The 25676-nt window shown below is 35.0% G+C and overlaps 1 protein-coding gene across 2 annotated transcripts in view; it reads left to right on the forward strand.

Annotated features, from left to right (window-relative positions):
- The first annotated feature begins 3741 nt into the window (after positions 1-3741).
- The window catches only part of LOC114333577 (uncharacterized), a 44849-nt gene continuing 22914 nt past the window's right edge, over positions 3742-25676 (forward strand). For both annotated transcript variants that reach the window (XM_028283471.2, XM_028283472.1), the window contains exons 1-4: positions 3742-3860; positions 22372-22407; positions 23195-23494; positions 23558-23593. In XM_028283471.2, the coding sequence (XP_028139272.1) occupies positions 3792-3860; positions 22372-22407; positions 23195-23494; positions 23558-23593 (441 nt within the window). In that variant the 5' untranslated portion in view covers positions 3742-3791. The remainder of the gene's footprint in view (positions 3861-22371; positions 22408-23194; positions 23495-23557; positions 23594-25676) is intronic.

Consider the following 25676-nt stretch of genomic DNA (forward strand, 5'->3'; position numbering starts at 1 on the left):
GCATTTGGATGGCTTTCTAGGCGTTTTATGTACCGAACACTGCACTGAACTATCACTTCACTGATCGTAGGTACTTCTAGATCACAATAAATGTCTTTGTTTGACACGAACCATGGGGCGTCTGTTATAGAGCGTAACACTTTGGATTGCAATCTTTCCATTATGGATATGTTGGATTTTGCTGCTGTACCCCATAGCTGGATCCCATAGGTCCAGACCGGTTTGAGTATTGTATTGTATACCAACAGTTTGTTACGTATAGACAACTTCGATGTTCTGCCCAGTATCCAATAATGTTTACGAAATTTTAAATTTAACTGTTGGCGCTTTTTCCATATATGTGTTCTCCATGTCAAAGTTTTGTCCAGGTGCATACCAAGGTATTTAACGCTTTCGGCTTGTGCAATTGCTTTGTTATTTATTTCTATATTAGGCGATATTTTACGACATTTTGTAAATATGATATGTTGTGATTTTGATTCATTGATCTTTATTCGCCATTTCTTTGTCCACTTTTCAATGTTCCTAATATGCCTTTGAAGAGATTCGGTAGCTGTTGCGGGATTTTCATCTGTGACTAACATAGCTGTGTCATCTGCGAATGTTGTAGTCGTTACATTTTCGTTTGTTGGTATGTCGTGTGTAAATATTAAATATAATATAGGACCCAGAACACTACCTTGAGGGACTCCAGATCGTATAGGGTAGATTTTCGATGTATCTGCTTCATGCTTGACACGGTAGTGCCTTTCTTCTAAATATGATTTTAGTATAGTAAACATTGAATCAGGAACGTTCATTTTTATTTTGAAGAGCAACCCTTCATGCCAGACTTTATCAAAAGCCTGACTGACGTCAAGAAAAAGTGCAGAACAGTACTTTTTTTCTTCAAAAGTTTTATTTACTATATCAACGACTCTATGAACTTGTTCTATTGTTGAATGCTTCTCTCTGAAACCAAACTGGTGATCCGGAAAAAGATTTTTATCAGTTATTATCTTCATTAGCCTGGTCGCTAATAGCTTCTCAAATAGTTTAGCTAGTACCGGTAAGAGACTAATAGGACGATAAGAGGTATGTTCGTGAGGTGGTTTACCATGTTTATGGATCATTATTATATCAGCAATTTTCCATTGCGTTGGTACAATTTTCAGCCTTATTGCGAAGTTGAATAGTTGTGTTATCATAATTACACCTTTATCTGGTAACTCTTTTAAGATAGTTCCTGTTATAAGGTCATAGCCAGGAGCTTTTTTGGTTTTTAATCTATATTGAATAGTATTTTTTACATCTCTTTTTGTTACTGGTTTCATTTGCTCACTTGGCTGTTGGATTGTTGCTAGACTTTCATAGATAGAATCATCTTCTTCAGCACTGACAGAGGGCAGAGGTTGAAAAACCTCTTCAAGATATCGATTAGTGGGGTTATTTTTAATAAAATAGTTTTCATCCCCGAGAAGGGGTGGCATCCACCCCCAGGGTAAAAGCGCACGTTGGCACCATATCAGTTATGTTTCTTGAGTTATGCTCTAACTACTCACCAATTTTCATGCAAATCGATGGAGGTTTAACAAAATAGAAGGTGAAAACATTTAATAACTGCACCAACTTTCCCCTTTCATCCCTTATTGCTACTTCCTGTATCCACTGAGGTGTCAGCCTGAAAGGGGTCATAGTTATCAATATACAATGGACACATTTCACATGCCAAACTCCATATTACTTATGACGATGATTTCTCGCCTCTAGCTCTCCGTCTATTAGACTTGCGTACTCGCCGAAAAAAATATACATTCAATTACCTATAACGCACTTTTAGTTAACATTGACTGCGTTCACCAGATGCAAACACATTCACAAATGTTTGCGCTTTGATTCTAAACTTGTTGACAGCGAGCTGAACGGTTGGTTGTTTAGGTTAAAATTTGACATTTTGCTTGCTTGGTTTGAATGTAACCTAAAATAAATTTTCTCAATAAATACGTTTTTGAATTTATTTTCTTTATTAAAGGAAAAAAGAAAATGTATTTAATAGATAATAACGTAGCAGAATGTCTTCAGTAGCCTTTATTTAATATATAACCCTTATCAATATATTCTACAATATATACAATTTAAATTCCCGCCATATTTTTTCAATATTCAACACGTTTGCAAAGTTCAACTTAAATATTTTATGTTTGCAAAAATGGCGACCGCTTTCCAAACATGTTTGACGTTATGGTAGGGGAGCAAAGTATGCTAAATGTGCAGTCACTCGAGCGCTTTGGGGACCTATTGGGTTGTGAAAAGTAGGTCCTAAAACCAAAAAAAGTTAAGTAAAGTTCTCCATTTTAGTGGGCGCTTGCCATTTTTTAATTTAATTTTCCATTTCCAACAATGGTTTTTTCCGATTATAAAGTCATCTATCCATAATTCGGAAAAATATTTCGAATAAATGTTACTTATTTTTACGTAAGGAATCCAAATCTGCAATAAAAAATGAGGGTTCCCATTTAAGATTTTAAAGTAACCCCCCACGCCACCTCGGTGGGAGGTCGTGTTTGGTGGCATTCGATAGATTTTTTAAAAATATTGAATAAGTGTATTTTACAGTTTTTCGATCTGATGTTCATTTCGCGAAATATCGTGGGATTCGTATTTAAAATATTAAATTTACCCCCACCCCTCTCAGTGGGAACTCGTGTTTGGTATCATTCGATAGATTTTTAAAAAATATTGAGCACATATTTTTTAGTTTTTCGATCTGTCATTCATTTCGCGAAATATTCGCTTTTTTCTTGTGAAACTTTGGGACTCGCCCAATTCCTTACGCCTGGCTCAAATCGTCAGATTTTTTAAATATACACTATTTTGCATGTACTTAACTTACCTTATCTTAATCTGACAATTTCGACTTTTTTTAAGGGTAGATTTTGTTTTTCGGACCCCCCTTAACGAACTCCCCTGTGTTAAGAGCCAATATATGGTAGAGGTACATCTACAGGGTACCAGGTTTCTCCCCATATGATAATCTGATGCGCTCGAGTAACTGCAAAAATCCCCGCTTGGGCTCCCCTACCATTAGCAAGTCGTTCAGAAGCATAAAGCGCAAACTGATTGCCAACGTTTGCATCTGATGAACGCGCCCATCAAAAGTATTTTTTAGGAAGCGGTTTATTTCATTTTAAATTAGCTTGAATTTTGGTAATCATAATTTTTTTATAAAAACCTATAGTTTTTGAGTTACTTATGAAAAATCGGTTAAAAACATGCATTTTTCTCACGAAAAATTAAAATATTTGATATTTAATAACTCAAAAAGTTTTGATTTATTTTAATAACTTTAATAACAAATTTTGTTTAGAATTTGTCCCTCTATCGAATTATGGGATTATTTTTTATAAAATAATTTTCACCCTTGAGTAGGGCTGGCACCCACCCCACCTTTGTTCCTTGAGATATCCTCTAACCACTCACCAATTTTCCAGCAAATCGATGGAGGTTCAACGAAATCGGAGGTAATAGCTCATATCCACCTTCAGTGACTTCACTAATAATAGATGTTATAAAATCATGTATAATCTGATAATTTATTATTTTTAGTCAACGTGAGACCATTATCAATTTAGAAAAGCAAAAATGTTATCGAAAGACCTTATCAAATGAAAAATATCTGGACGAATATCTAACGGTATTAATTAATTAATACTTTACAATCTGTGTGAAGTTTTATTATCTGATAAAGCAAAAACATAAAAAGAGCTTTATCTTGGAAACTGTTACAGTTGACATCAATCCTCTGTTACAAAATGAATAAGTTAGCAGTGTTCACTTTATTGTTTGCTATTGGTTTCCAATCATCAGCCGGATTCCGGGCGGTAAGCATGGTTTAACATATTATAAACTACATATATTATTTGTTTCATATTGTCCACTATCATCATTCAATCTTCGCTGTCCACTGCTGGACATAGATTTTCCTCATAATTTTCCATTTGTTTCGATCTTGTGCCCAGTGCCGGTTTAACCTAACTTCGGGCCCTGGGCACTGGAGATTTAGGGGCCCCCTTCATTGCTATTCGTCGTTTATTGTAAAGTCCATACAATAAATTTTTTGAAACAAACAAAAAAAATAGCAAATGTAATAAATATTTCAAAATATACATTTAAAAATATTAAAAAACAGATAGTTCTACAAAATAACACATGAGAAACAAAAAAAACATATTCTAAAGAATACATAATAAGACAAAAATTAGCTCATTTTTTTTTCTTCACTTAGCATTCGCAAACTGCCATATTAATACTATCAAAATTCAGTCGCTCCAGTTCTTTATTTTCTATAATACTTACTTACTTAGTCCTAAGCCTTTCTACCTTTAGGTGTAAGGCTGGTGGAGTTAAGTTTGGCATTGTAGTCTCCATGCTTTCCGATCTTGCGTTAGGTTTCTTGCACTTTCCAATGTCAATCCCTTCTTCTCGACTTCTTTCCTGATTTCATCTACCCACATAACTCTTGGTCTTCCTCTTTTTCCCCTTCACTCTAGTTTCGAACACTCGTTTTGTCAACCTCTCGTTCGACATTCTACATACGTGCCCGAACCATCTAAGTTGTCCCTCCACTATTTTTGCATTGATTGGTTCTAGTATTAGGTTTTGTCTAATTGTTTCATTTCGTATTTTGTCTGTCCTGTTTCTGTTTGCTATTTTCCTCAGGAGCCTCATTTCCATAACATTGACTCTGGATTTTTGTATCCCCGTCAATGTCCATGTCTCGCTGCTATACATAATTGTTGGTCTAACTACTGATTTAACGACTGCCGTTTTTACTTTCTCCGGTATCTCTTTTTTTCCCCAAAAATGTTGTTTTCATAGCGTTAAATAAGCTTCCTGTTCGTCCCATTCTCTCGTTTATTTCCATGTCTTGTTTACCATTTGATTCGATTATTACTCCTAGGTATTTAAAATATTTCACTTGCTCTAGTTGTTTCCCGTCTAATTCTATTGCGTGTGTCTTCCTCGTATTTGAAATTATCATTGTTTTTGTTTTCTCTGTATTAATTTTCATATTTATGTTTGATAGTTCTTCTTCTAGGATTTAAAGATTGTTTTGTAAGTCTTCTCTGTTTTCTGCGATCAATACCATGTCGTCTGCAAATAGTAGCTCCGATAGTTGAGTCCGTTTCATTTGCCAGTATCCTAATGTTAGTTTTCTCATTCTTCTCTTGGCTTTCTTTATCGCTTCATCCAGTACCACTGAGAATATCAGTGGACTCAGCACGCATCCCTGTGTGACGCCTTGACTTGTAGTAAATTCTCTGGATTCCTCGTTATTGGTTCTTACTGAATTTGTATTATTTTTGTACATATCCTTTATTACTTCTATTATATGTCAGTCGACTCCCCTTTCTTTTAGTGACTTCCATACGTCCTTCCTTCGGATTCTGTCAAACGCCTTTTCCAGGTCAATGAAGCACAAATGTATCTCTCTATTCTTCTTGATTACCTTCTCACTTACTTGTCTTAATGTGAATATTAGGTCTTGTGTGCTTCTGTCCTTCTGTAATACAATAGTGATAATGCGTCTAGGGTTTCTTGATCCAAATTTGACTTATAAACTTGCAATAAAGCTAAAAATTAGAAAAAGTTGCCTTTACATCTTGGATGACATCAAATTTTCAAATAATGTTTTTTCAAATTTTTACATAACGTTATAAAATGAGTAATTTCATTATGAAAGTTCTCTTTGGTTTCATTAATAACTCTTTTATATATCTCGTATAAAATATTAATTTACATCTTGACTTCTTCTTTATTTGGAGTAAAAAAACATCTAACAGCTGATGTAATGTCTTTTTAGCATTATATTCTCTTTAAAAGATCTTGTATTTTAATTCTGAATCTTTCTTGCCCTTTTAAAATTGTTTCACTTTCAAATATTTTTGGCTTCTAATGCAATTTCGCTTAATTTATTCCTTACGTCTCCAACAAAGCTGAAATGTCATTAATTCTAAGTCCACAGTTTCTAACGTTTTGCTTGTTGCATTCACCCGTTTTAAAATTCTTGCCCAAATCAGTGTCAATAGAGCTGTCTCAAAGGTATCCATTTTATTCTGAAGTGCCTTAGCATCACTTCTAACTGTTGATTTTTTGTCTCTATTATTGCTTAACTGGAATGTTGGACTTGATGGATCCGTAGTTTTTAAATAAAGCATTTACAGCGTCAAAAGTTTTGTTTTCATCACTTCCAGGAATTCAATGCAAATTTGGTCAGATATATAGCTAACTGGTAACTTTGGTAAGACTATAACAACTCTTCTTAGGACCTTTACTGGTGATCCATCTAACTCCATCTAACTGATGATCTTGTTATTAATGTAACCATAGAGTTCAGATTTGAGAAGGCTTTTGACAAAGTAAGACATGAAAAATTAGTCCAAATTCTAAAGACAAAAAACATAGGCAAAAGGGACTTACGAATAATAACAAAGCTTTACTGGAATCAAAGAGCACAAATTGTAATAGATAACGAACCCAGTCCAGAAATTAAAATCAGGAGAGGAGTTCGGCAGGGATGTATTATGTCTCCATTACTCTTTAATGCATATAGTGAAGCCATTTTTGAAGAAGCATTGCTATCTCAAAGTGAAGGAATAATAATTAACGGAAGATCTATTAACAACATAAGATATGCAGATGACACCGTGATTATAGCAAGCTCTGCTGAACAACTCCAACTACTACTGAACAAAACAAACAATTTCTGTAAAGAATATGGACTAAAAATGAATATAAAAAAGACCAAATACATGATAATAACTAAGAAAACAAACATACAAACAAGCATACATTTGGGAAATGTACCGATAGAAAGGGTTGATAAATACAAATACCTAGGAACCTGGATTTCAGAGAAAAATGATCAAACAACAGAAATAAGGACCAGGATAGAAATAGCAAGAAATGCGTTTGTAAAAATGAAAACAGTTCTCTGCAACAAAGACCTTAGCTTAGAACTGAGAGCAAGAGCTTTGAGATGCTACGTGTTCTCGATACTACAATATGGACTTGAAAGCTGGACATTAAAGCAAGAACACATAAATAAGCTACAGTCATTTGAAATGTGGTGTTACAGAAGAATGCTTAGAATAGCATGGACACAGAGGAAAACGAACACGGAAGTACTGCGAGAAATGGGTAAAGAATGCGAAATAATAAACACAATAAAAATAAGAAAGTTACAATATCTAGGACACGTAATGAGGGGACCGCGATATGAAATGCTAAGACTGATAATACAGGGAAAGATAAGAGGCGGAAGGAGTATAGGAAGAAGGAGAGTGTCATGGTTAAAGAATTTAAGGGACTGGTTTAGATGCAGTTCTATAGAACTCTTTAGAGCAGCGGTGGATAGAGTAAAGATAGTGATGATAATATCCAACCTCCGATTAGGAGACGGCACTTGAAGAAGAAGAGTTCAGATGGTTTTCTTCATGAGATTTGAGTAAACTATACAAATGTTTCCAGTTGGTTTCTATCTAAATCCTCTTTTTTTTATTGATAATAATTTGCACGGGTAACAATAAACAGCTTTAACACTTATATTAGCCAAGCAGCGTCGTATATTGGCCAATCTCTCACCTCTTTGCCTCCATTGGGTTTTACTCTATAAAATTTGCTTTCATGCAATCTTCTATAACAAGCTTTATCTCCAGCTTCAGACATTTACACGGAAGTACTCCTTGGTTTAAAGCTTATCACTGTTCTTATAAAGTTATCAGTCTTAAAATCAGACCATTTCAAAATCGCAGGAATTTCGTAGTCTTTTTCTCTATTTAAAAAAATATGTACCTTGATTATTTAGCGGATTTTAATTTCTTATCAATAAAAGGAAAGGTCACTTCGGGCCCCTGGGCGTCCGCCCCAAGCGCCCAATGGATAAACCGGCACTGCATGTGCCTCTTCCCAATTCCTATGACAACGTTTTATATCATCAGTCCAACGTGTTGGGGGACGACCTCTGCTTCGGTAGGCAATCATCTCTTGGTCTCCATTCCAGTATCCTATTTGTCAATCTGTTATCTGTCATTCGAGGCACGTGACCTGCCCTTCATATAATTATGTAATATTAAAGAAGACCAGAAAAAATTTTGGTATTATTGTAAAGACCATGAAGCCAACTTTATTTAATTACAAAGGCATTTACTAAATACACACACTACACAAAAATGATTGTCTTACTAATAATTGTGTAGCTCTTCTTCTTCTTCTTCTTTATTTATAGACATGACTCTGTCTGTTTTCAATGTACCTTCAGCAAGTTGGTCATCATTTTCGTGGTCTTCCCACTGATCGTCTTCCTATGGGGCAACAGCCTATCGCTGTCTATACTACTCCATTTGTTGAGATTTGGCTTATGTGATCGTTCCATTCTACTGTTCTATCTCTTATCGAATTCCTAATGTTCTCCTCCTTGCATTTCCCTCGAATATCTGTACTTCTAGCCCTGTCCCATAGTGTCTTACCATCGATCTTTCCCGGTAGTTTTGTTTCTCCATATTATTTCATTCAGGCACCCTGTTGCTCTGTTTGCTCTATTCACTTGATCTTTCACATCCGTTTAGAGCTTTCCATAGCTAAATAGTGACATGCCTAGATATTTAAACTCCATCACGTGTTCTATTATCTAACCCTCCAGCTCCAATTTACATCTTGTTGGATTTGCTATTATAACCATGCATTTTGCCTTTTTTGGGGAAATTAACTTGTTACATTCTCTGACGGTTGAGAGATTGTGATAGTATTGCATCGCCTGCATGCCCTGCATAGCAGATTATTTTAGGTTTGTTTTTCTCCCATTTGGTAATCTTATTAGTTCTTACTTTTTTTATTATTTCATCTATGATCAGGTTGAATAATAGAGCACTTAGAGAATCCCCCGTCTTACTCCATAACCAGCTTCAATTGTATCAGTTAGATCTTCTCGTATTTCATTGTGTTATTCTGATAAATATTTTCTATCGTGTTGATTATTCTTAGATCCGTCGCTCTTACGCTCATACACTTAGTGGATACGGTCCTTTAAATTGACCCTGTCAAATGCCTTCTTAAGGTCCGCGAAACATGAATACGGCGGTTTATTGTATTATAATGATTTTTCTTGCACTTGTTTCATTATAAATATAGCGTCGGTGCATGGTGTTAACGACTTAAATCCTTTTTAAAGTTTTTCTTTTTTTAGTGCTATAATTTCATTCAGTTTATTTATTACCACTTTGGTTGTTAATTTTAGTGTTGTGTTTAATAAATTAATTTCTCTGAAGTTCTCAGAGGGACCAATTTGTCTATCTTTTTGAAGAGAGGTATTAGGACACTTGATCTCCATTCTTGTGGTATTCTGTTTTGTTCTATTAATTTTTGGGATTTGTTTTAATAGTTGTTTGGTCAGATCTGGTCCTCCGTACTTAAGAAGCTGATTCGGTATTCTGTCTTCTCCTGGTGATTTTCTATTTCCTTAATGCTTCCTTTATCTCTCCCTCTGCAATGTTTACATCTTCGTTTTTTGTCACTTCTGGTGTTGGTGTTTTATTATCGTCACCTTAACATCGAAGGCATAAGCCAGGCAAAATGCCAAGTGTTGCAAAAAATCCTACACGATAACGACATTGACCTGGTTGCCATACAAGAGACCCATACTGAAGACAAAGTCCAGCTTGATTTAAGGGGAAAGATACCTGGCTACGATTTACTGGGAGCCACCTATGATAAACATTACGGCGTCGCAACCTACATTCGCTGCAATATAGAAAATGGTTTCCTACTTTCTGCTTCCAATGACAATAATATACATGAAGTAGTCACCAAGATCGGAGATATTACCGTAGTTAACATATACAAACCTCCAGCCACTACATGGAACCCAGAAGTGCTAAAGACTCATCCACATCCTACTATATACATCGGCGACTTCAACAGCCACCACGAAATGTGGAAGTACACCACGAATGATGAAAATGGGGAGGCACTAGTAGAATGGTCCGAAGAGCAAAACACATATCTAGTTTTTGATTCCAAAGACAGAGGAACATTTAAATCAGCTGCATGGAGAAAAGAATATAACCCAGACCTATGTTTTGTCTCAAAAGATACCGATGACAGACCACTAACAACTGCGAGAAGTGTCCTTGCAGACTTCCCACCCCACATACTCAACATCGTCCGGTGCTTATCACCATCGGAATATCAATTCCAATAATTAGATCATATCCTCGACCCAGGTGGAATCTTAGAAAAGCAAACTGGAAGAAGTTCTCTGAACAACTAGACCGGACCTTGAGCTGGGTCCCCCCAACCAGCAAACATTATGAGAGGTTTGTGGGCGCAGGAATAAGCACTGCCAAAAAAACCATCCCTAGGGGGTATCGCAAAGAATATGTGCCTGGATGGACTGAAACATGTGAAGATTTATACACGAAGTTTCTCGAAAGTGGTGACCGAGAAATAGCCGATGAGCTTTTACACAACATCGATACAGCTAGACGCCAAAAATGGATAAAGACTGTCGAAACAGGCATGGTCCTTGTTGCGGAAAATTGGAGGAGCTAACCAGCTGGAATCCAGAGAGTCTAAAATGTCTCCTAACAAGGTTGCCTCCCATATAGTATCTCTATCCAGAGCTCCACGAGATCGAACACATACTACCAACGTGAAAAGAGACTTAAGGGCATTAAAACAAATGAACAGAACGAACTCCGAATATTCAGCAAGAATACTTATTTCTGAAATCACACATGCGCTGAAAGAAATGAAATCAGGTAAAGCACCTGGCTTTGATGGTATCCATCCAGAGTTCTTGATACACAGTGGTGCATACACGAAACAGTGGCTTGCAATGTTCTTTAATGATATACTTCAGTCAGGTAACATTCCTTTCTCACTTAAGCGAACAAAGATAATTGCAATTCCGAAACCGGGCAAATCAAACGATAAGCCAGAAAACTACCGCCCCATAGCTCTACTCAGCATGGTATATAAACTATTAGAAAAGCTTCTCCTCAACAGAATTAGTCACAGGATACTAGAAAATGTCCCCATTGAACAAGCTGGCTTCCGCCCTCATCGAAGCTGTACGGACCAAGTGCTGTCATTAACAACTTTTATAGAAGCTAGTTTTCAAAAGAAACAAAAGACAGCAACAGTATTTATAGATCTAACAGCAGCATATGATACTGTTTGGAGACAGGGATTAATATATAAACTGGCCCGCATTATCCCCTGCAGAAAGATAATTAACCTCATTGACAACATGCTGACCAACAGAGCCTTCCAGGATATAATGGGAAAGGAGACGAGTAGACAGATGAAACTTAACAATGGTCTTCCACAGGGTTCTGTCCTTGCCCCTTTACTTTTCAGCCTCTATATTGCTGACATGCCTGAAACCGAATCTCGGAAGTTTGGATATGCTGACGACTGGACCCTTGCAACAAGCCACCAATCTTTAGAAACTACAGAAATTACTCTCACGAATGACTTATCCATCCTCAGCGAATACCTTAAGAAATGGAGACTACAGCCAAGTACTACAAAAACTGAAGTATCAGCTTTTCATCTAAACAACAAGTTGTCAAACAGAGAATTGCGAGTGCATTTTAATAACAAGCTGTTAAAACACAATAAATACCCGAAATACCTAGGGGTTACTCTAGACAGAACGCTCACAGTCAGAGAACACCTGACGAAAACAGCAGCAAAATTGAAAACACGCAACAATATAATACAGAAACTCTGCGGCACTACATGGGGGTCCACAGCATCAACATTAAGATCCTCTGCTCTTGGCCTGATATATCCGGTGGCAGAATACTGTGCTCCAGTGTGGCTAAATAGCAGGCATACCCACCTGGTCGACACCCAACTAAACCGTACTATGCGTATGATAACAGGCACAATTAAGCCCACCCCTACAATGTGGCTACCTACCCTTAGTAATATAGCACCACCCAACCTACGCCGCGAACATGCATTGGTTAAAGAATATAACAAAATAATGGACAGTCGCCAGCTTCTAGTCCACAACGACATCCCCGATATTCTTGGAAACCGTCTCCGATCCAGGTTACCCCCTCTACAATCTGCTCAAGCGCTGCAGCAATCCAACTTTGACTTAAATACCCGATGGAGAGAAGATTGGGAAAGTAGGACAGATCCGCATTACCATAGTCTACCGGACATCATAGGGAAACCTGGCGAATTTGAACGTCCCCGTAAGATTTGGGCAGCCCTTAATCGAATTCGAACAAACTGTGGAAGATGCGCCGACTCCCTCCACAGATGGGGTAAACTCCCCTCGCCTTCTTGTGACTGCGGCGCTGCAAGACAGACGATCAGTCACATTGTTCAGGACTGCCCACGCAGAGCATACACAGGCGACCCTATCGACTTTGTAATGGCAACCGAAGGGCCAATCGAATATATAAAAAAATTGGACATCTGTTTGTGATGCATTGTATAATGCATAAATCTAAATATATTCTGTGATATACTTAAGCCATACGCTAAATAAATAAATAAATTATCGTCACATTCAGCACATAGGGATCGAAACAGGGCCTATTTTCCCACTAGGCCCGTGACGCACCTGCCTCGGGCCTGCATTTTAATGGGACCCGGAAAGATCACCAAAAATTTTTTGTGTAACATTATTATTTTTATTTTTTAGCCATACGGCTCACACTCCCTCTAAGGGGAAAATTGACTCATCCCAGATACCTACGGTATCAAAAGGATTGAGCTCTGGTGGGACTCTTTCAATGTTATCGAGCCCTAGGTGACTTGGTATGCAGGTGTATCTCCCAAAAACTTTCGTACACTTCTGGCCGTCGCGTGTAGTACAGCTTTCTGCATGGTCTTATAAAGATGTTCATTCAGACCCAGCTTTTTTATGCTTTCGAGGAGGGTCTTCGGAATGACTCCAGTAGTAGGCATAATAATCGGTATCGTCTGGGTACTTTGCATTCTCCATTACCCAGTGGCGGCTCGTACCACTTTAAGAAGGTAGTGCCACAACTCGGGCAGCCGCCAAAATTTTTAGTGGCGGATTCACGATATTGTCAAAAAAAGGTATACTGACAACAAAAACTAAAAAAAAAATATGCGCGGATACTTTTATCTTATGTACATATCTTTAGTTTATTGATCTGAGGTGCCAAGCAATTGTCCAACATTGATCAAAACAGTTCCGTAAATTAATTAATAATAAAAACCTCTTAACCTACCACCAGCATTTACTGGTGATAGTGCTTGAAAATTGTTATTACGATTTAGTCTCTATTTACCAATTTATAAAAATAATACTATTTCATTATTCACACACATGCACAAATTTTTGTAATGTCACTTTTAAAGTTTAGGATATATGAAGTTCATTCTTCTATTTTTTGGTTGCAAAGTTTTCAATGACTTTATAATTAAAATTATCAATACAATTTACAAAATGCTTTTCTGCAGATAGCATACCTAAAGCACTAGGTTTCGATGTAAACATCGAAAAACAGCGTTCTGCTTCAGATGTTGATATAGGAATGGTAACTAAAATACTTAAAAGTTTAATAGTTTCTTCAAATGTGCTTTTTAAACCTTCCCTCAACAATAAAACCGATAGCGAAACAGCCCCAGAGGTAGTACTTAATTCGTCTCGCTAATACAGTACCTACTTCTAATTCAGTTTTAAACCGAGTTTTGCTTAAAAATTAAAATTGTCTCCATGGTTCATTAAGAAATGATTCGGAGAACTGATGCTTAGAAGCAGAAAACTTCTCCGACATAAATAAATTAGAAGCAACTAAATGTCCGGAGAAGGTAGACCTTTGAAAGATCTGGTACTTTGAATAATATGAACCTTTAAGTCGTTGTCTAATTCGGCGCTAAAATTGACCAGCTCCTTAAATATGCCTCTATTTTCTGAATTTTCTTTTTCATCGTGACCTCTTAAAGCTAACTCGAAAGCTCCACAACACCTTATAACATTTGTAGTTTTTTTTTCTAGCGAAAAACCAAAAAAAAATTTTTTAAAATACTAATCTTTATTGTCAATTAATAAATTAAACTTAAGAAATAATCAAAATATTATCAAAATACCCACGATCATGATGCACTAAAAGTTTAATTATAAATACAAAAACTTTTTAACAGAAAATATACATAATAAAAGCGACAAACCAGCACGTAAAGAAACTCAAAATAAATAGACCTGGCTTCATACCCTCGTGCCTGGCACAGAGATTCTAATGTTAAGGTATACTAATAGTCCAATATAGCTCTTTCTCTGTCACTTACATATAATGCTCGTAAAATTTTTCTCTCTTTACTCGTGTCAGTACTGACTTCGGCGCGAAGGAGATTCTCCTGTCGAATACTCTCCGCTGTCGGCAGGGATTGTATGGCGCCCATAGTTGCCATATTTTATATAATTTATGAAGCTCAAAAGAAATACACACAAAAAAATTAATAGGAATTAAAAAGTTTTGAAGATAAAAAATATGTTTATGGATAGTTAGCAAGGTAGTGCCATGGCTCTATGGCACTACCTCACGGGCCGCCACTGCCATTACCTTCGTATTTGAATTTCCAGATCTCTGTACTTGGCGATCTTTTCAGTAAATTTTTACGTAGATTATTGTTGTTAGGTATCGTTGTTTGTTTCTTGGGCTTGACATCCGTATCGGCATCTGTCGTTTTGAACCTGAGGGTCTTTGATGATATATTTCAGGTAATTTCTGGTTGGTATAACCTGATCCTGAATGGCCAGTAATGAACTCTCCGTTTCAGGAAACATCTTTCCTGATGTCAACCAAAAGTTCGACGCTGTAGTCGACATAGTCTTGGCTGACCTCATTGGGATGTCGCCCGTGCAGAGGTTTATCCAGTCAGGCGCGCATTTTTTCGTCTTTAGTGAGGTGGTTTACACGCATTTCTGGTTCCCTCAGTTTGATCGGTGTTGTGTCATCTACTGCGCAAATAGCGCGACGTAGACTAGATGTCTCAGCTTGCATCTGAAAATAAGTTCTTAAATTAGCAATTTGTTTATCTAATTGCTCACCTATATCCATAAGTCCTCTTCCTCCTAGATTCCGTGGTAATGTCGTTCTTTCTACTGCACTTTTAGGATGGTGTTTTTGTGCCTTTGTGAGGTGTGTTCGTAGTATTCGCTGAAGATTTTCTATATCTGTTTTTGACCACTTAACAATAACAAATGAATAGCTAAGCGCGGAACAAGCGTAGGTGTTTAGTGCCTTAAACAAATTTTTACTGTTAAGCTGTGAACGAAGCAGCTGTTTTATCCTTCGTATAAACTCAGTAGTTATCTCAGTTGACATTTGCTTATGGTCAATTTTCCGCGCCTGCTTTACTCCAAGATATCTGTATATATCGTCAGTAGCGTACTGATAGATCAGCGGGCCCTGGTTCCAGTTGGGATGCGGGCCCCTGAACAATAAAAACACACATTGTATATCAAAAGTTTTTAATGAACATTAAATATAAATCATCATATTTTTGTAAAAATTCAAACTAATTTAAAACAGTAAATTAATATTAATCCTATCCTTTTTCATACTGACATGGCTGATCACTTTACTCCAGCTGTATTTATAAATAATGAAACTCAAAAATTTTCTACATCTAAATCTCCAGATATAATTAAATACCTTAATATCGGAAAACTAAAACAGCTTTTAAGAAATGAAGATTGAAATGCAATTTATATCAACAAAATGGATTCTCAAATTATTTTGTGATACATTTATAAATAAGTTAAATAATTACATACAAACCCCGCCCTAGGGAGATAAAAAGCTTAAATAAAAAATTAGCAAAAATAAAACCTTGGATATCAGTGGGGTTGATAGATTTAATCAAGCAACGAGATTTTCTTAAAAAGAAATTAATAAAGCAATGGTCGCCAACACTTAAAGGAATAGGCGCAAAGTTCGGCTCCAATGCATTTTAAATGCATTAATTTTTTTCGAATACTGAGAAAATTAATAAGTATTTTTAAAAGATTTAAACGCAGAATGAAAGATTACGTTATTGCCGAGGGCCCAAAGTCCCTGAAAACTTCTTTAATGTCTATTTTAATAATTACAGGGGTGAAAAAAAGAGAAAATTTAGGGTGATTTTTTTTTGAAATGTCTCATTCAAAAGAAATTTTTTATTTATTCTAAGGGATTTTTCGGCCCTCGGAAATAATGTAGTCCTTCATTCTGAGTCTAAATTTTTCAAAAATATTAACTAGTTTTTTAAGGATTCGTAAAAAATGGACACCATGCCTGTGGTGATATTTTCCAAATCGAACATTCGCTATCTTTGTCATACAACGCACTCAGTTGAACAGCATTGTATCATGGTTGAACAGAATGTGGTGACAAGACATTGACAAACAAGCTTACTAAATATTTGACACTGACACGGCTTCAACAATATTTTAAGTTGTTTATTAAATAATATTGATGGTGTATTAGATCAATAATTGACTTAAGATGTGAAATTAATAAAAAGTTGTTAATTGTTTATTATTTATGGAAGATCCAAGCAGAGAATACACCGGGATAAATTCTGTGATCCAAGTATTTTGTTGTTAAGATGTTCAAAATGTATCTAAGCGTTCCATAGTAATAGTGTATTATTAAAAAAATCACTTTTACTCTTATCTCGATTACTAGTTTTTATTTTATATAAATTATTATAATCACGGAATACATAGTTAGTGAAAAAATGATCATATTAATTAACTGAATTAATAATTTAAGCCATTATACAAGTATGTAACGGTTATCCAAGAACATTCAAAAGCCATCTCTAAGTTAATCATGACAATGCCATTGTCAGCCAATGTTTATATCTCCATATCAGTAAGAATTTTACCCCACGTAATTTGCTGTGTAAAGAAAGAAAAAGTAGGTATAGTCGGTTCGCTAAACTCAGACACAACTGGCTAGTGATTTAATAGGTATTTTTTTTGTCAATTTTCCCAAAATTGGCAAAATTACTAACTATTTAGTAATTATTTTTTGCCAATTTTACCAAAATTGGCAAAACTACTTACTAAAATCACAAGCCAGTTGTGTCTGAGTTTAGCGAACCGACTATATATCCGTAAATATTTGCGCCTACGCTCTTAATGTTGATTATAAAAACTATAGAAATACGCTTAAAAGTTTATTAAAAAAAAAACAAAAATGACATATCAAAATAAAATTCATGAAGCTGGTGCAAACACAAAAAAATGTGGAATACTATAAATGATAGGTATATCTGGTCGGAAGCAAACCTCTAAAAATATTATACATCTAATAACATTATATCAATAATCAGAGTAAAGTAAATAAATATTGGTATATATTATAATATGGATTACCGTCGAAAGCCGACATGATCAACCAAAAGAGAAGATGTATTTGGTGATTTTTCTGGTGACCTTCTTGGATGTGAATCTGTCTCTTTAATTTACTCCTCCTGGTTTAAAAACAAAGCATAGTATAATTTGACTTAGCACCATGTCTAGGCAAGAGCTGTCTGTTTTGCGCTACACCAAGTCAATAGACACTGTATCAATTATTTTACACAAAAGTTGTATTAAGGTTGGAAGTTAGAAGTAAAATTAAACATCTAACGTAAAGTTAGATGCTACACTACAAGACCGACGGTATACGGTAAACCACATTGTATGCTGAATACCTTGATACTAAACTAAATATTATTATAGTAATACGTCGCTGAAGAGTTCTAAAAAACAACTGCTTTTTGTATAAAACCAGACTAAAAATCTAAACATTAAAGGAATCACTCAGAATACACAAAATATTTCCTATATAACTTAATTAACATATGAAATGCCAATAATGTCAAAATTTCATAACAGTGGAGTAAACTTCCCTCAAGTTGCACCAATTACAAAAAAACAGTACGGAGCAGTAAATTTGAATTACACCTCCTGGTTTAAAAACATAATAATATAAAATATATTAAATGTAATAGAATATTATTCAACGAGCATAATGATGCCTTCGACTCGTGTCGTAATTCATCTCGAACAAACGAAGCATCGAACGTCGAGTTATTAGAGAGTTTTTAGGCCCCTTATTTCATCAACGTTAAACGTTATACGTTATTCTGCTCATGCGCATTAACAGAAAAATAACGTATTACTTTATTAGCGGATAAGGTATCCCTTATTTAGGTAGAAATAAGGTTCATGTTATTAAGGGATAACGTATTTGTAATGTTGCCAAATGTCATATATCTAAATCATAAAAAAACGAAAAAAATGTCATATGAGCTGAACCAAAGACAACTAGAATAAAAAACATAGTAGAACGATGTATAAAATTGTAATCAAAATTTGTTTTTCTTAAAAACTATCAGGTAATAAACATATTATATAATTGAATATAATCTGCTTGGCAACCCTGGTAGAATAATTCTAAATTACATCATTTCTTGAGAAATCTAACACTTGACTGAATTGTCTTGTTAAATTTAGGATGGATGTTTTGTGTTCCTAAAGTAGTAAATTGTCTTTGGTGAACGTCTTAATACATTTTCTTCCGTTATGGCAAATAATTCAATAAAATAAGTTTTAGCACACAACTGCCATTTTATAGGTTACCTTTACCTAATGTCAATTAACGTTAGTCTGTATGCGTATTTTCTGAAAGGATTCAAAAACTATTTTACGTAAACACGTTATCCCTTATTTATTGCTCAATGCGCATGGCAAGTATAAAGTTTTACGTTTAACGTACATCAAAAAGTAGAGGGTCGAAAATCTCTCTATTGTCTTGGGATTATTTTTATAACACTAAGCAACACTTGGATTGAATATCTAAATTTCCGAAATTTTACAACTTCGTAGTTTACAACTTAATTCATAGATCGTGCTAATACAAGTGTTTGGGTTAGCAAGTACAGACGAGACGGTTAAACAAAGTGTTGAAACCATGGCTTCGGTTTATTACGTGCAGGTAAAAGCGAGTACAGAACCTTTAGAAAGGCGTTCACTATGTTTCTTCAAAAATTTTGTTTTGAATTTTTTTTATAAATAGGTATCCTTCGTTTTTATATATAAATAGGTAGGTACCTACTACACCAAAATAAAAATTTATTAAGCAGTTACATTTTCTACTATGTATTTGTGTAATTCAAAATGTCCCCATCAAATTAGAAAAAAAAGACGCAAAAATCGAGTTAGAGCGGGCCCCTTTGGGGCCCGGGCCCTGGTTCTGCGGAACCATGCTCAGTACGCCACTGTATATCGTTTTCATCCATGGCCTCGATGTTCTGGCCATTTTGCATATCGAATCCAACGGGCTGTATCTTTCCTCTGACTATATTTAAAACGCGGCACTTATCTAGTCCAAAGTGCATATTAATATCATTAGAGAATGTTTCTACTGTTTTTAGCATCTGTTCTAGATTATCTCGAGTAGAAGCCATTAATTTCAAATCATCTACTTCGCTACTACAGTATTGTTGTTTTTAATGCTAAAACCTGAGTCAGTGGAGTTTAATAGCTGTGATAGGTTCATAGCCAAACAGAACCACAATGGACTCAGCGAGTCTCCTTGAAACAGGCCCCGGTTGATTGCGATATTTTCCGTTTCGATATTGTTTTCACCAGGTATTTGGAGGTGAATTTTAGTCTTCCAACTTGTCATTATATGCCTTAAAAAAGTCACTATGTTATCATCGACTTTGTATATTGTTAATATATCTATAAGCCATTCATGCGGCACTGAATCAAAGGCCTTTTTGTAGTCAATAACGGCAGTAAAGAGGTTCCTTTTTTTGGTGAATGCCTGGTAAGAAATGACTGAGTCGATGATAAGTTGTTCTTTGCAACCCATAGAACCTTTAGCGCATCCTTTCGGTTGAGGCTCTATGATATTGTTTAGAGCACAGTGTTGGAAGATACGCCGGATTATACAGGATGTGACCAATTTATACAAAGTTGGAAGACAAGTAATTGGGCGGTACTTGGCTGGATCTTGGGTATTATTTTGATCCTTCGGTATTAAATAAGTGGTTCGCTGAGTTAGAAATGATGGTATTTCCTGCGGGTTAGAAATAACATGATTAATAATTAATGTTGATAAGCACTCATGAATACTCCAAAACTTCTTAAGCCTGAAGTTCTGAACTCCGTCTGGTCCAGGAGATTTCCAGTTATGAATCTCTTTGATGATATTTGATGATATTTTTATTATTATTATTACTAAATATATTTAGTGGCCCGAAAAGTGTGTAGTGCTTCGGGCCTGATTTGAGGTAAAATAGGCTATGGATCGAAAGTAGTCTGCCCATGTTTCCTTCTTAATGTCTTTTATTTGTATTAGTTCGTTCCTCTTTGTTCTTTTTTCCTCTGATTATTCTCTGTTGTGTTCTGTAGAAGTTGTGTTCCATCTGCTTTCAGAAGTTCCCTTTTTATTTATCTGACTAAAGTATTTCTTTCATTTCGCATTCGTTTAGTGGTTTATGCCTGCTGTGTTTGTTGTATTCTATACTGTAAACAGTGGCGTAGCTGACAGGCCCGCAGGCCTGCGGGCTCTAACGTCGGGGCCCCTTAAAGCCTTCAAGCTTAATACTTACTTTTTTAAATTGGCGATCAAAACATATTTTACTAATAAGCATCAAAATAGGGAATTTGGAAGGAAGTAATGAGACGGGTAATTGACCTGATTCTTACTCTTTCCGGGTGCAATTTAGCGTTTCGTGGACATATTGGTAGTTTAGATATAAGTAAATTCCAAAAAAATAATTTTTGTGTCTGTGATTCTTGTACTAGCTAAAGATGATCCTGTTTTAGCTAAATTAATCGATAATAACAATAACTTAAAAACAAATTACTTGAGCCCCCAAATACAAAACGAATTTATAAATTTGCTGGCTCAAGAAACTAAAAATAAATTGATTATTTTAATTAAAACAAGTTGTTTTAATTCAATAATTTTTGACACCCCTTAAGATATTTCAGAAAACGATCAGCTTAGTTTATTTTTCGTATGTAAAAATAACTTGCGATGAAAATAATTTTATAAAGTTTTTTGGGATTTATTCGCATATTAGACCAAAGTGCAGAAGGTCTTGTAAATGAAATTTTAAAATTTATACAATCAAAGCACCTTTCTGTACACAACTGCAGAGGAAAGGGGTATGATGGAGCAAGCGTTATGAGTGGTGTATATTCAGGCGTAAAAAGGCACATAACTGACATTGAAACAACAGCTTCCTATGTTCATTGTGCATCCCACAACTGAACCTAATGTTGAATGATGTCGTTGCTGGTGTACAGGAGTTGTTTTTTTTTACGATATAATTAAGAGATTATATGATTTTTTTAGTGCAAATATTAAAAGATGGGATCTGATCTACTATGTACTATTATTGCGACTTTGGATTCATCGCGTTTGCCAACACTTAAAAGGTTATGTAAAACCTTGTGGTCATCCAGACATGATGCTATTATGGCTTTGCTTCGAGCTTTCCGACAAATAATGAAATCTTTAACGAAAATTTAATTGCTATCTAAAAAAAAACGATGAAAGATTAGAAGCTAATACATTACAAGAGCATATGAATAATTTTGAATTTGCCGTTAAGATTACTATTCACTCTAGAATAGTAATCTTAACTTTATTAATCTGACATCCAAATTTTTGCAATCTGAAACGGCAGACTTAACAGTCGCCCTTTAATTTTTTGAAAAAACGCGTCATAATCTTCGAGAAATAAGAAATTCGTTTTCCGAGACTTTAGCAAAAGCTGCAGGAATAGCAGAATAGTGGGGTATTATTAATACTAGTGGAGAATAGAAAAAACAGTTTTGAAGTTAATGTTTTCAATGAAAATTTAGATATACATAATATTGCCAACAACTTACTAAGAGGTTTTTTGCATTAAGAGCATGTATAATAGGTTTTCATGTCTATTTCCAAAAAATTTATTAACACTAACTGATGAAGGCTTATTAAAGAAAGGCCAAATATTGTCATGTACACATAGTTTAGTAATTATACTGATATTAGTTGTCGTTATGTTTGTAATACGGGGGCCCACAAAAATTGTCGCGGGGGGCCCCGAATCTTCAGCTAGGCCACTGACTGTAAAGAGTCTTCTTTTGTTCATATCTTGTCTTTACTTCCTTTTTAAACTAGGAGATTTTCTTTTTTGATTTGTTAGTTTTTAAGTAATATGTTTACATGATTTTATCTATCTTGAGTCATACTAATATCAATCCCCATTACATTACATGGCATTTAGATCACTCATTCATCGTTTATATTGAATATGAATATCCAATGTTGCTTATTAAAGTTTTTTTTGTATTTTTAGGGGTTCAGATACAATAGAGATGTGCAAGTAATGGTGGTAAGCATTCATTAGATCTACAATTTTGCTTGAACAAATTGAAAAACAACAAAACTGTTAGGTCTTGTATTAGTTGTATCGGGAATATGTTTTTTGAAAAATACATTTTTTTATTTAACTTCAGTTAGTGAGTACAGCAATATTCTCACTGTTGCACTATGCAATGTACAATAAGCATAAGCATACACCTATATTTTGTTAAATATACTGACATACCTCAATAAAGAAAATAAAGATAATATCTAACTAATAAAAAAAGGTCTTAAGACATAAGTATTGGAACGGGTGCAAGGAAGCTTACAGTGGAACCCCGATAAGTCGGCCCCCGACTACCCGGACGTCCGGCTAACCCGGACCAATTTTCATCAGACAAAACATACATTTTGCCACTTTGACTGAATTTTTTACCAAGAAATAAACAATACTGTAACAACTGTACGTAATTTAGATGTACTATGCATATGTATTTCATGTTTTTGCAATTATAATGTGTATTTGTTTATTATTTATATGTATTTTATTAATTTTTACCATATTCTCCGGCTAACCCGGATTTTCTATAACCCGGATCGGCCGCGGTCCTGATTAATCCGACTTATCGAGGTTCCACTGTACTTTCTTTAGATAAAAAATAATTATGTTTTATGACCTTATTTTGTTGATTATCCTGATTAATAATTTTGAGTTTATTGCTTCTCTAGTAATTCTTTTTAATCTATCTATAAATGGTTTCATTAATATCAATATTCAAACTTACATTTTTAAAATCAACTTGACACTTTTGTAGCCTGCTGGACCAGTAACTCTAGAAGCTCAACCTGCAGTTCAAACTCTAGAAGCTAAACTACCAGCAGTTCAAACTTTAGAAGCCCGACCACTATCAATTCAAACTCTAGAAGCCCACCTACCAGAAATTCAAACTTTAGAAGCAAGACCTGAAGTTCAAACTCTAGAAGCCAGACCAGCAATTGCAACACTTGAAGCTAGACCCGAAGTTTCAACTCTTGAATTGAGACCAGAAGTTTCAACCCTTGAATTAAGTCCAGAAGTTTCAACACCTGAACATAAACTAACCGTAAATGACAAGGTAAGTCAGTTATAATCAAACAAAAATTAATATCAATCTGTAATAATCTCCATTCTTTTTTAGTTGGCTATGATCAAACAATGGGTTGAAGAACAAGCTGTGAGTATTATATTACTTTGATTTAACTTTCATAAAAAATTGTTATTTCAAAAGTTTGGTTAAAAATAAGGTATCTAAATAATGTTGAAAATATAAAATTATGCCTCAGAGGCAGATGAGTGCTCCTCATAGTTGTAGTTTTGTGTGGAGATCATTAATCCAGTCCAGTGCAGCATGTGTGGTATGGAAGAAGTCAATCATGCTACCAGAGTACGCTGTTAGGGGACTTTCCATCACATCGTCCTCAATGGTTTGGCGAATTTCTCCGTAGTCGCATGATTGTATCTGGCTCAGTCCTCATTTGAATAGTGATTCTCAACACAGCCCAGGAGATGTTCTTATAGGTTTAGAGTCTTCCACTCAAAACAGGTTAATTCCCTACCTTGTAGTCGCTCATTTTGGTTTATTGTTATCTGTGGTGGGGCTACCATTTCCCAGTATTTCTTCTATTCTATTCGTTTATGCGCTGGAATCTTCCTCATGTAGTTGTCTTGCCGTAAAGAGTTGAGGAAATCTAGATTGATACCGTTTTACTGCAATCAATATTTTGGATATGGGATATCTATATGTATCAGTAGCTGGGGCTTTGCAATTATGATTTTTTTTCCTTGGGAAATCTCTTGTCTGCGGATATCTGGAGGTATAGTATGACTCAAGACAGGGAGCCATGGAGCGACTTTTAATACATCCGTTGATAACTCTCAATAACTCTCATGGTTTGATTGAGTTTGGTGTGGATCTTTGTTACATAGCTGCTGTTGAGTCTCCTCTCTTTTCTCCTTCGTAAGGATGTAGTCGTGTCATGTAATTTGTTTGACTATTTCTGTCCAATTATCTCTCTCATGTGCCTGTTGTTTTACTTCGAAGAATGAGTAACCAGTCATACTGAACATAAACCTAAGGGTAAAAACATACCTAATAGCCCGATCAAGGAACACAAAACTTTACAAAAACCTCAAAAAAATTAAAGGAAGGATGAAAATTTGGGAATGGGTAGTTGAAATTGTCTATTATTATACATATAAGAAAAAGTTTACAATTCTAAAACGTCTCCATTTTACAAAAATAGGGAAATAAGGGTTGGTTTTTCATTAAAAGTGCTGTATTTTAAAAATAACGAAATAATAAAAAATGTAACAGTGAAAAATAAAATAGTCATCAGAGTGATTTAACCTTAAAGATTGGTCTTACATTTTTTTTAGATCTCGATTATTTTACGAGATATAGCCTATTTTTAATAAGGGTTGAAAACCAAAAAATTTTAAAACGGTCTTATTCGGTTAGTTTTGTATCAATTAATCTGAAAATTGGTGAACACACTCTTTACAGATCTATTAAGGGCTTGAAGTTAATATTTTCCAAAAAATTTTGGAAATTTTTTTTGAATTTTTGGAAAAAGAACTGAAAACTTTGGTTTTTCTTGTAAGTATGTACTTACCTGAACGAATTACATGCGCGTGCACGTATCCTATATTATTCTCTTTTTGAATTAAGTTAATAATTGGAAAAACTATAATTTTAAAGTACATACTTGTATTTTTAAGTTAATTATTTCAATATAAACATATACAATGACAATATATCAAAATTTCTCAAAAAAATATTTCTTTTACTAAATATTTATTAGGTTTTCTAAAGTTCATTTGTAATATTCTAAAAAATAAATGTACTCTCTTAAGAGGCTACATCAGCGCGTCATCAACATTTTTTTTCGATAGTTCTCCGAACTTTCAACAGTGCGGCAACAGTGTGTCGGCAGTACTACAGTGTCAGTGACACTATACACTATACTATCTGAAACAAAGGCACAGTAATGTGATAACAATAATTATTATACTCATAGGCGCGCTAAATGTTGCCATGTCAGTCAAGTTCGATTTCTTGTTATAGATAATCGTTTTCAGTAATTCCATTGTGACACAAAATCTAGACATGGGATAAAAAAGTTTATTTGAAAATCTGTATTTTGGCACAGACTCGTTTTTTATATTTATTTTAATTTTAGGGTAATTTCTACATACTAACATGTTTCTTAAATTGGACTCTGTACCACAATTCTTTACTATATTGCGAATATGTGTGC

Source organism: Diabrotica virgifera, chromosome 2 (genome assembly GCF_917563875.1).
Source record: "Diabrotica virgifera virgifera chromosome 2, PGI_DIABVI_V3a".
NCBI classification, from domain to species: domain Eukaryota; kingdom Metazoa; phylum Arthropoda; class Insecta; order Coleoptera; family Chrysomelidae; genus Diabrotica; species Diabrotica virgifera.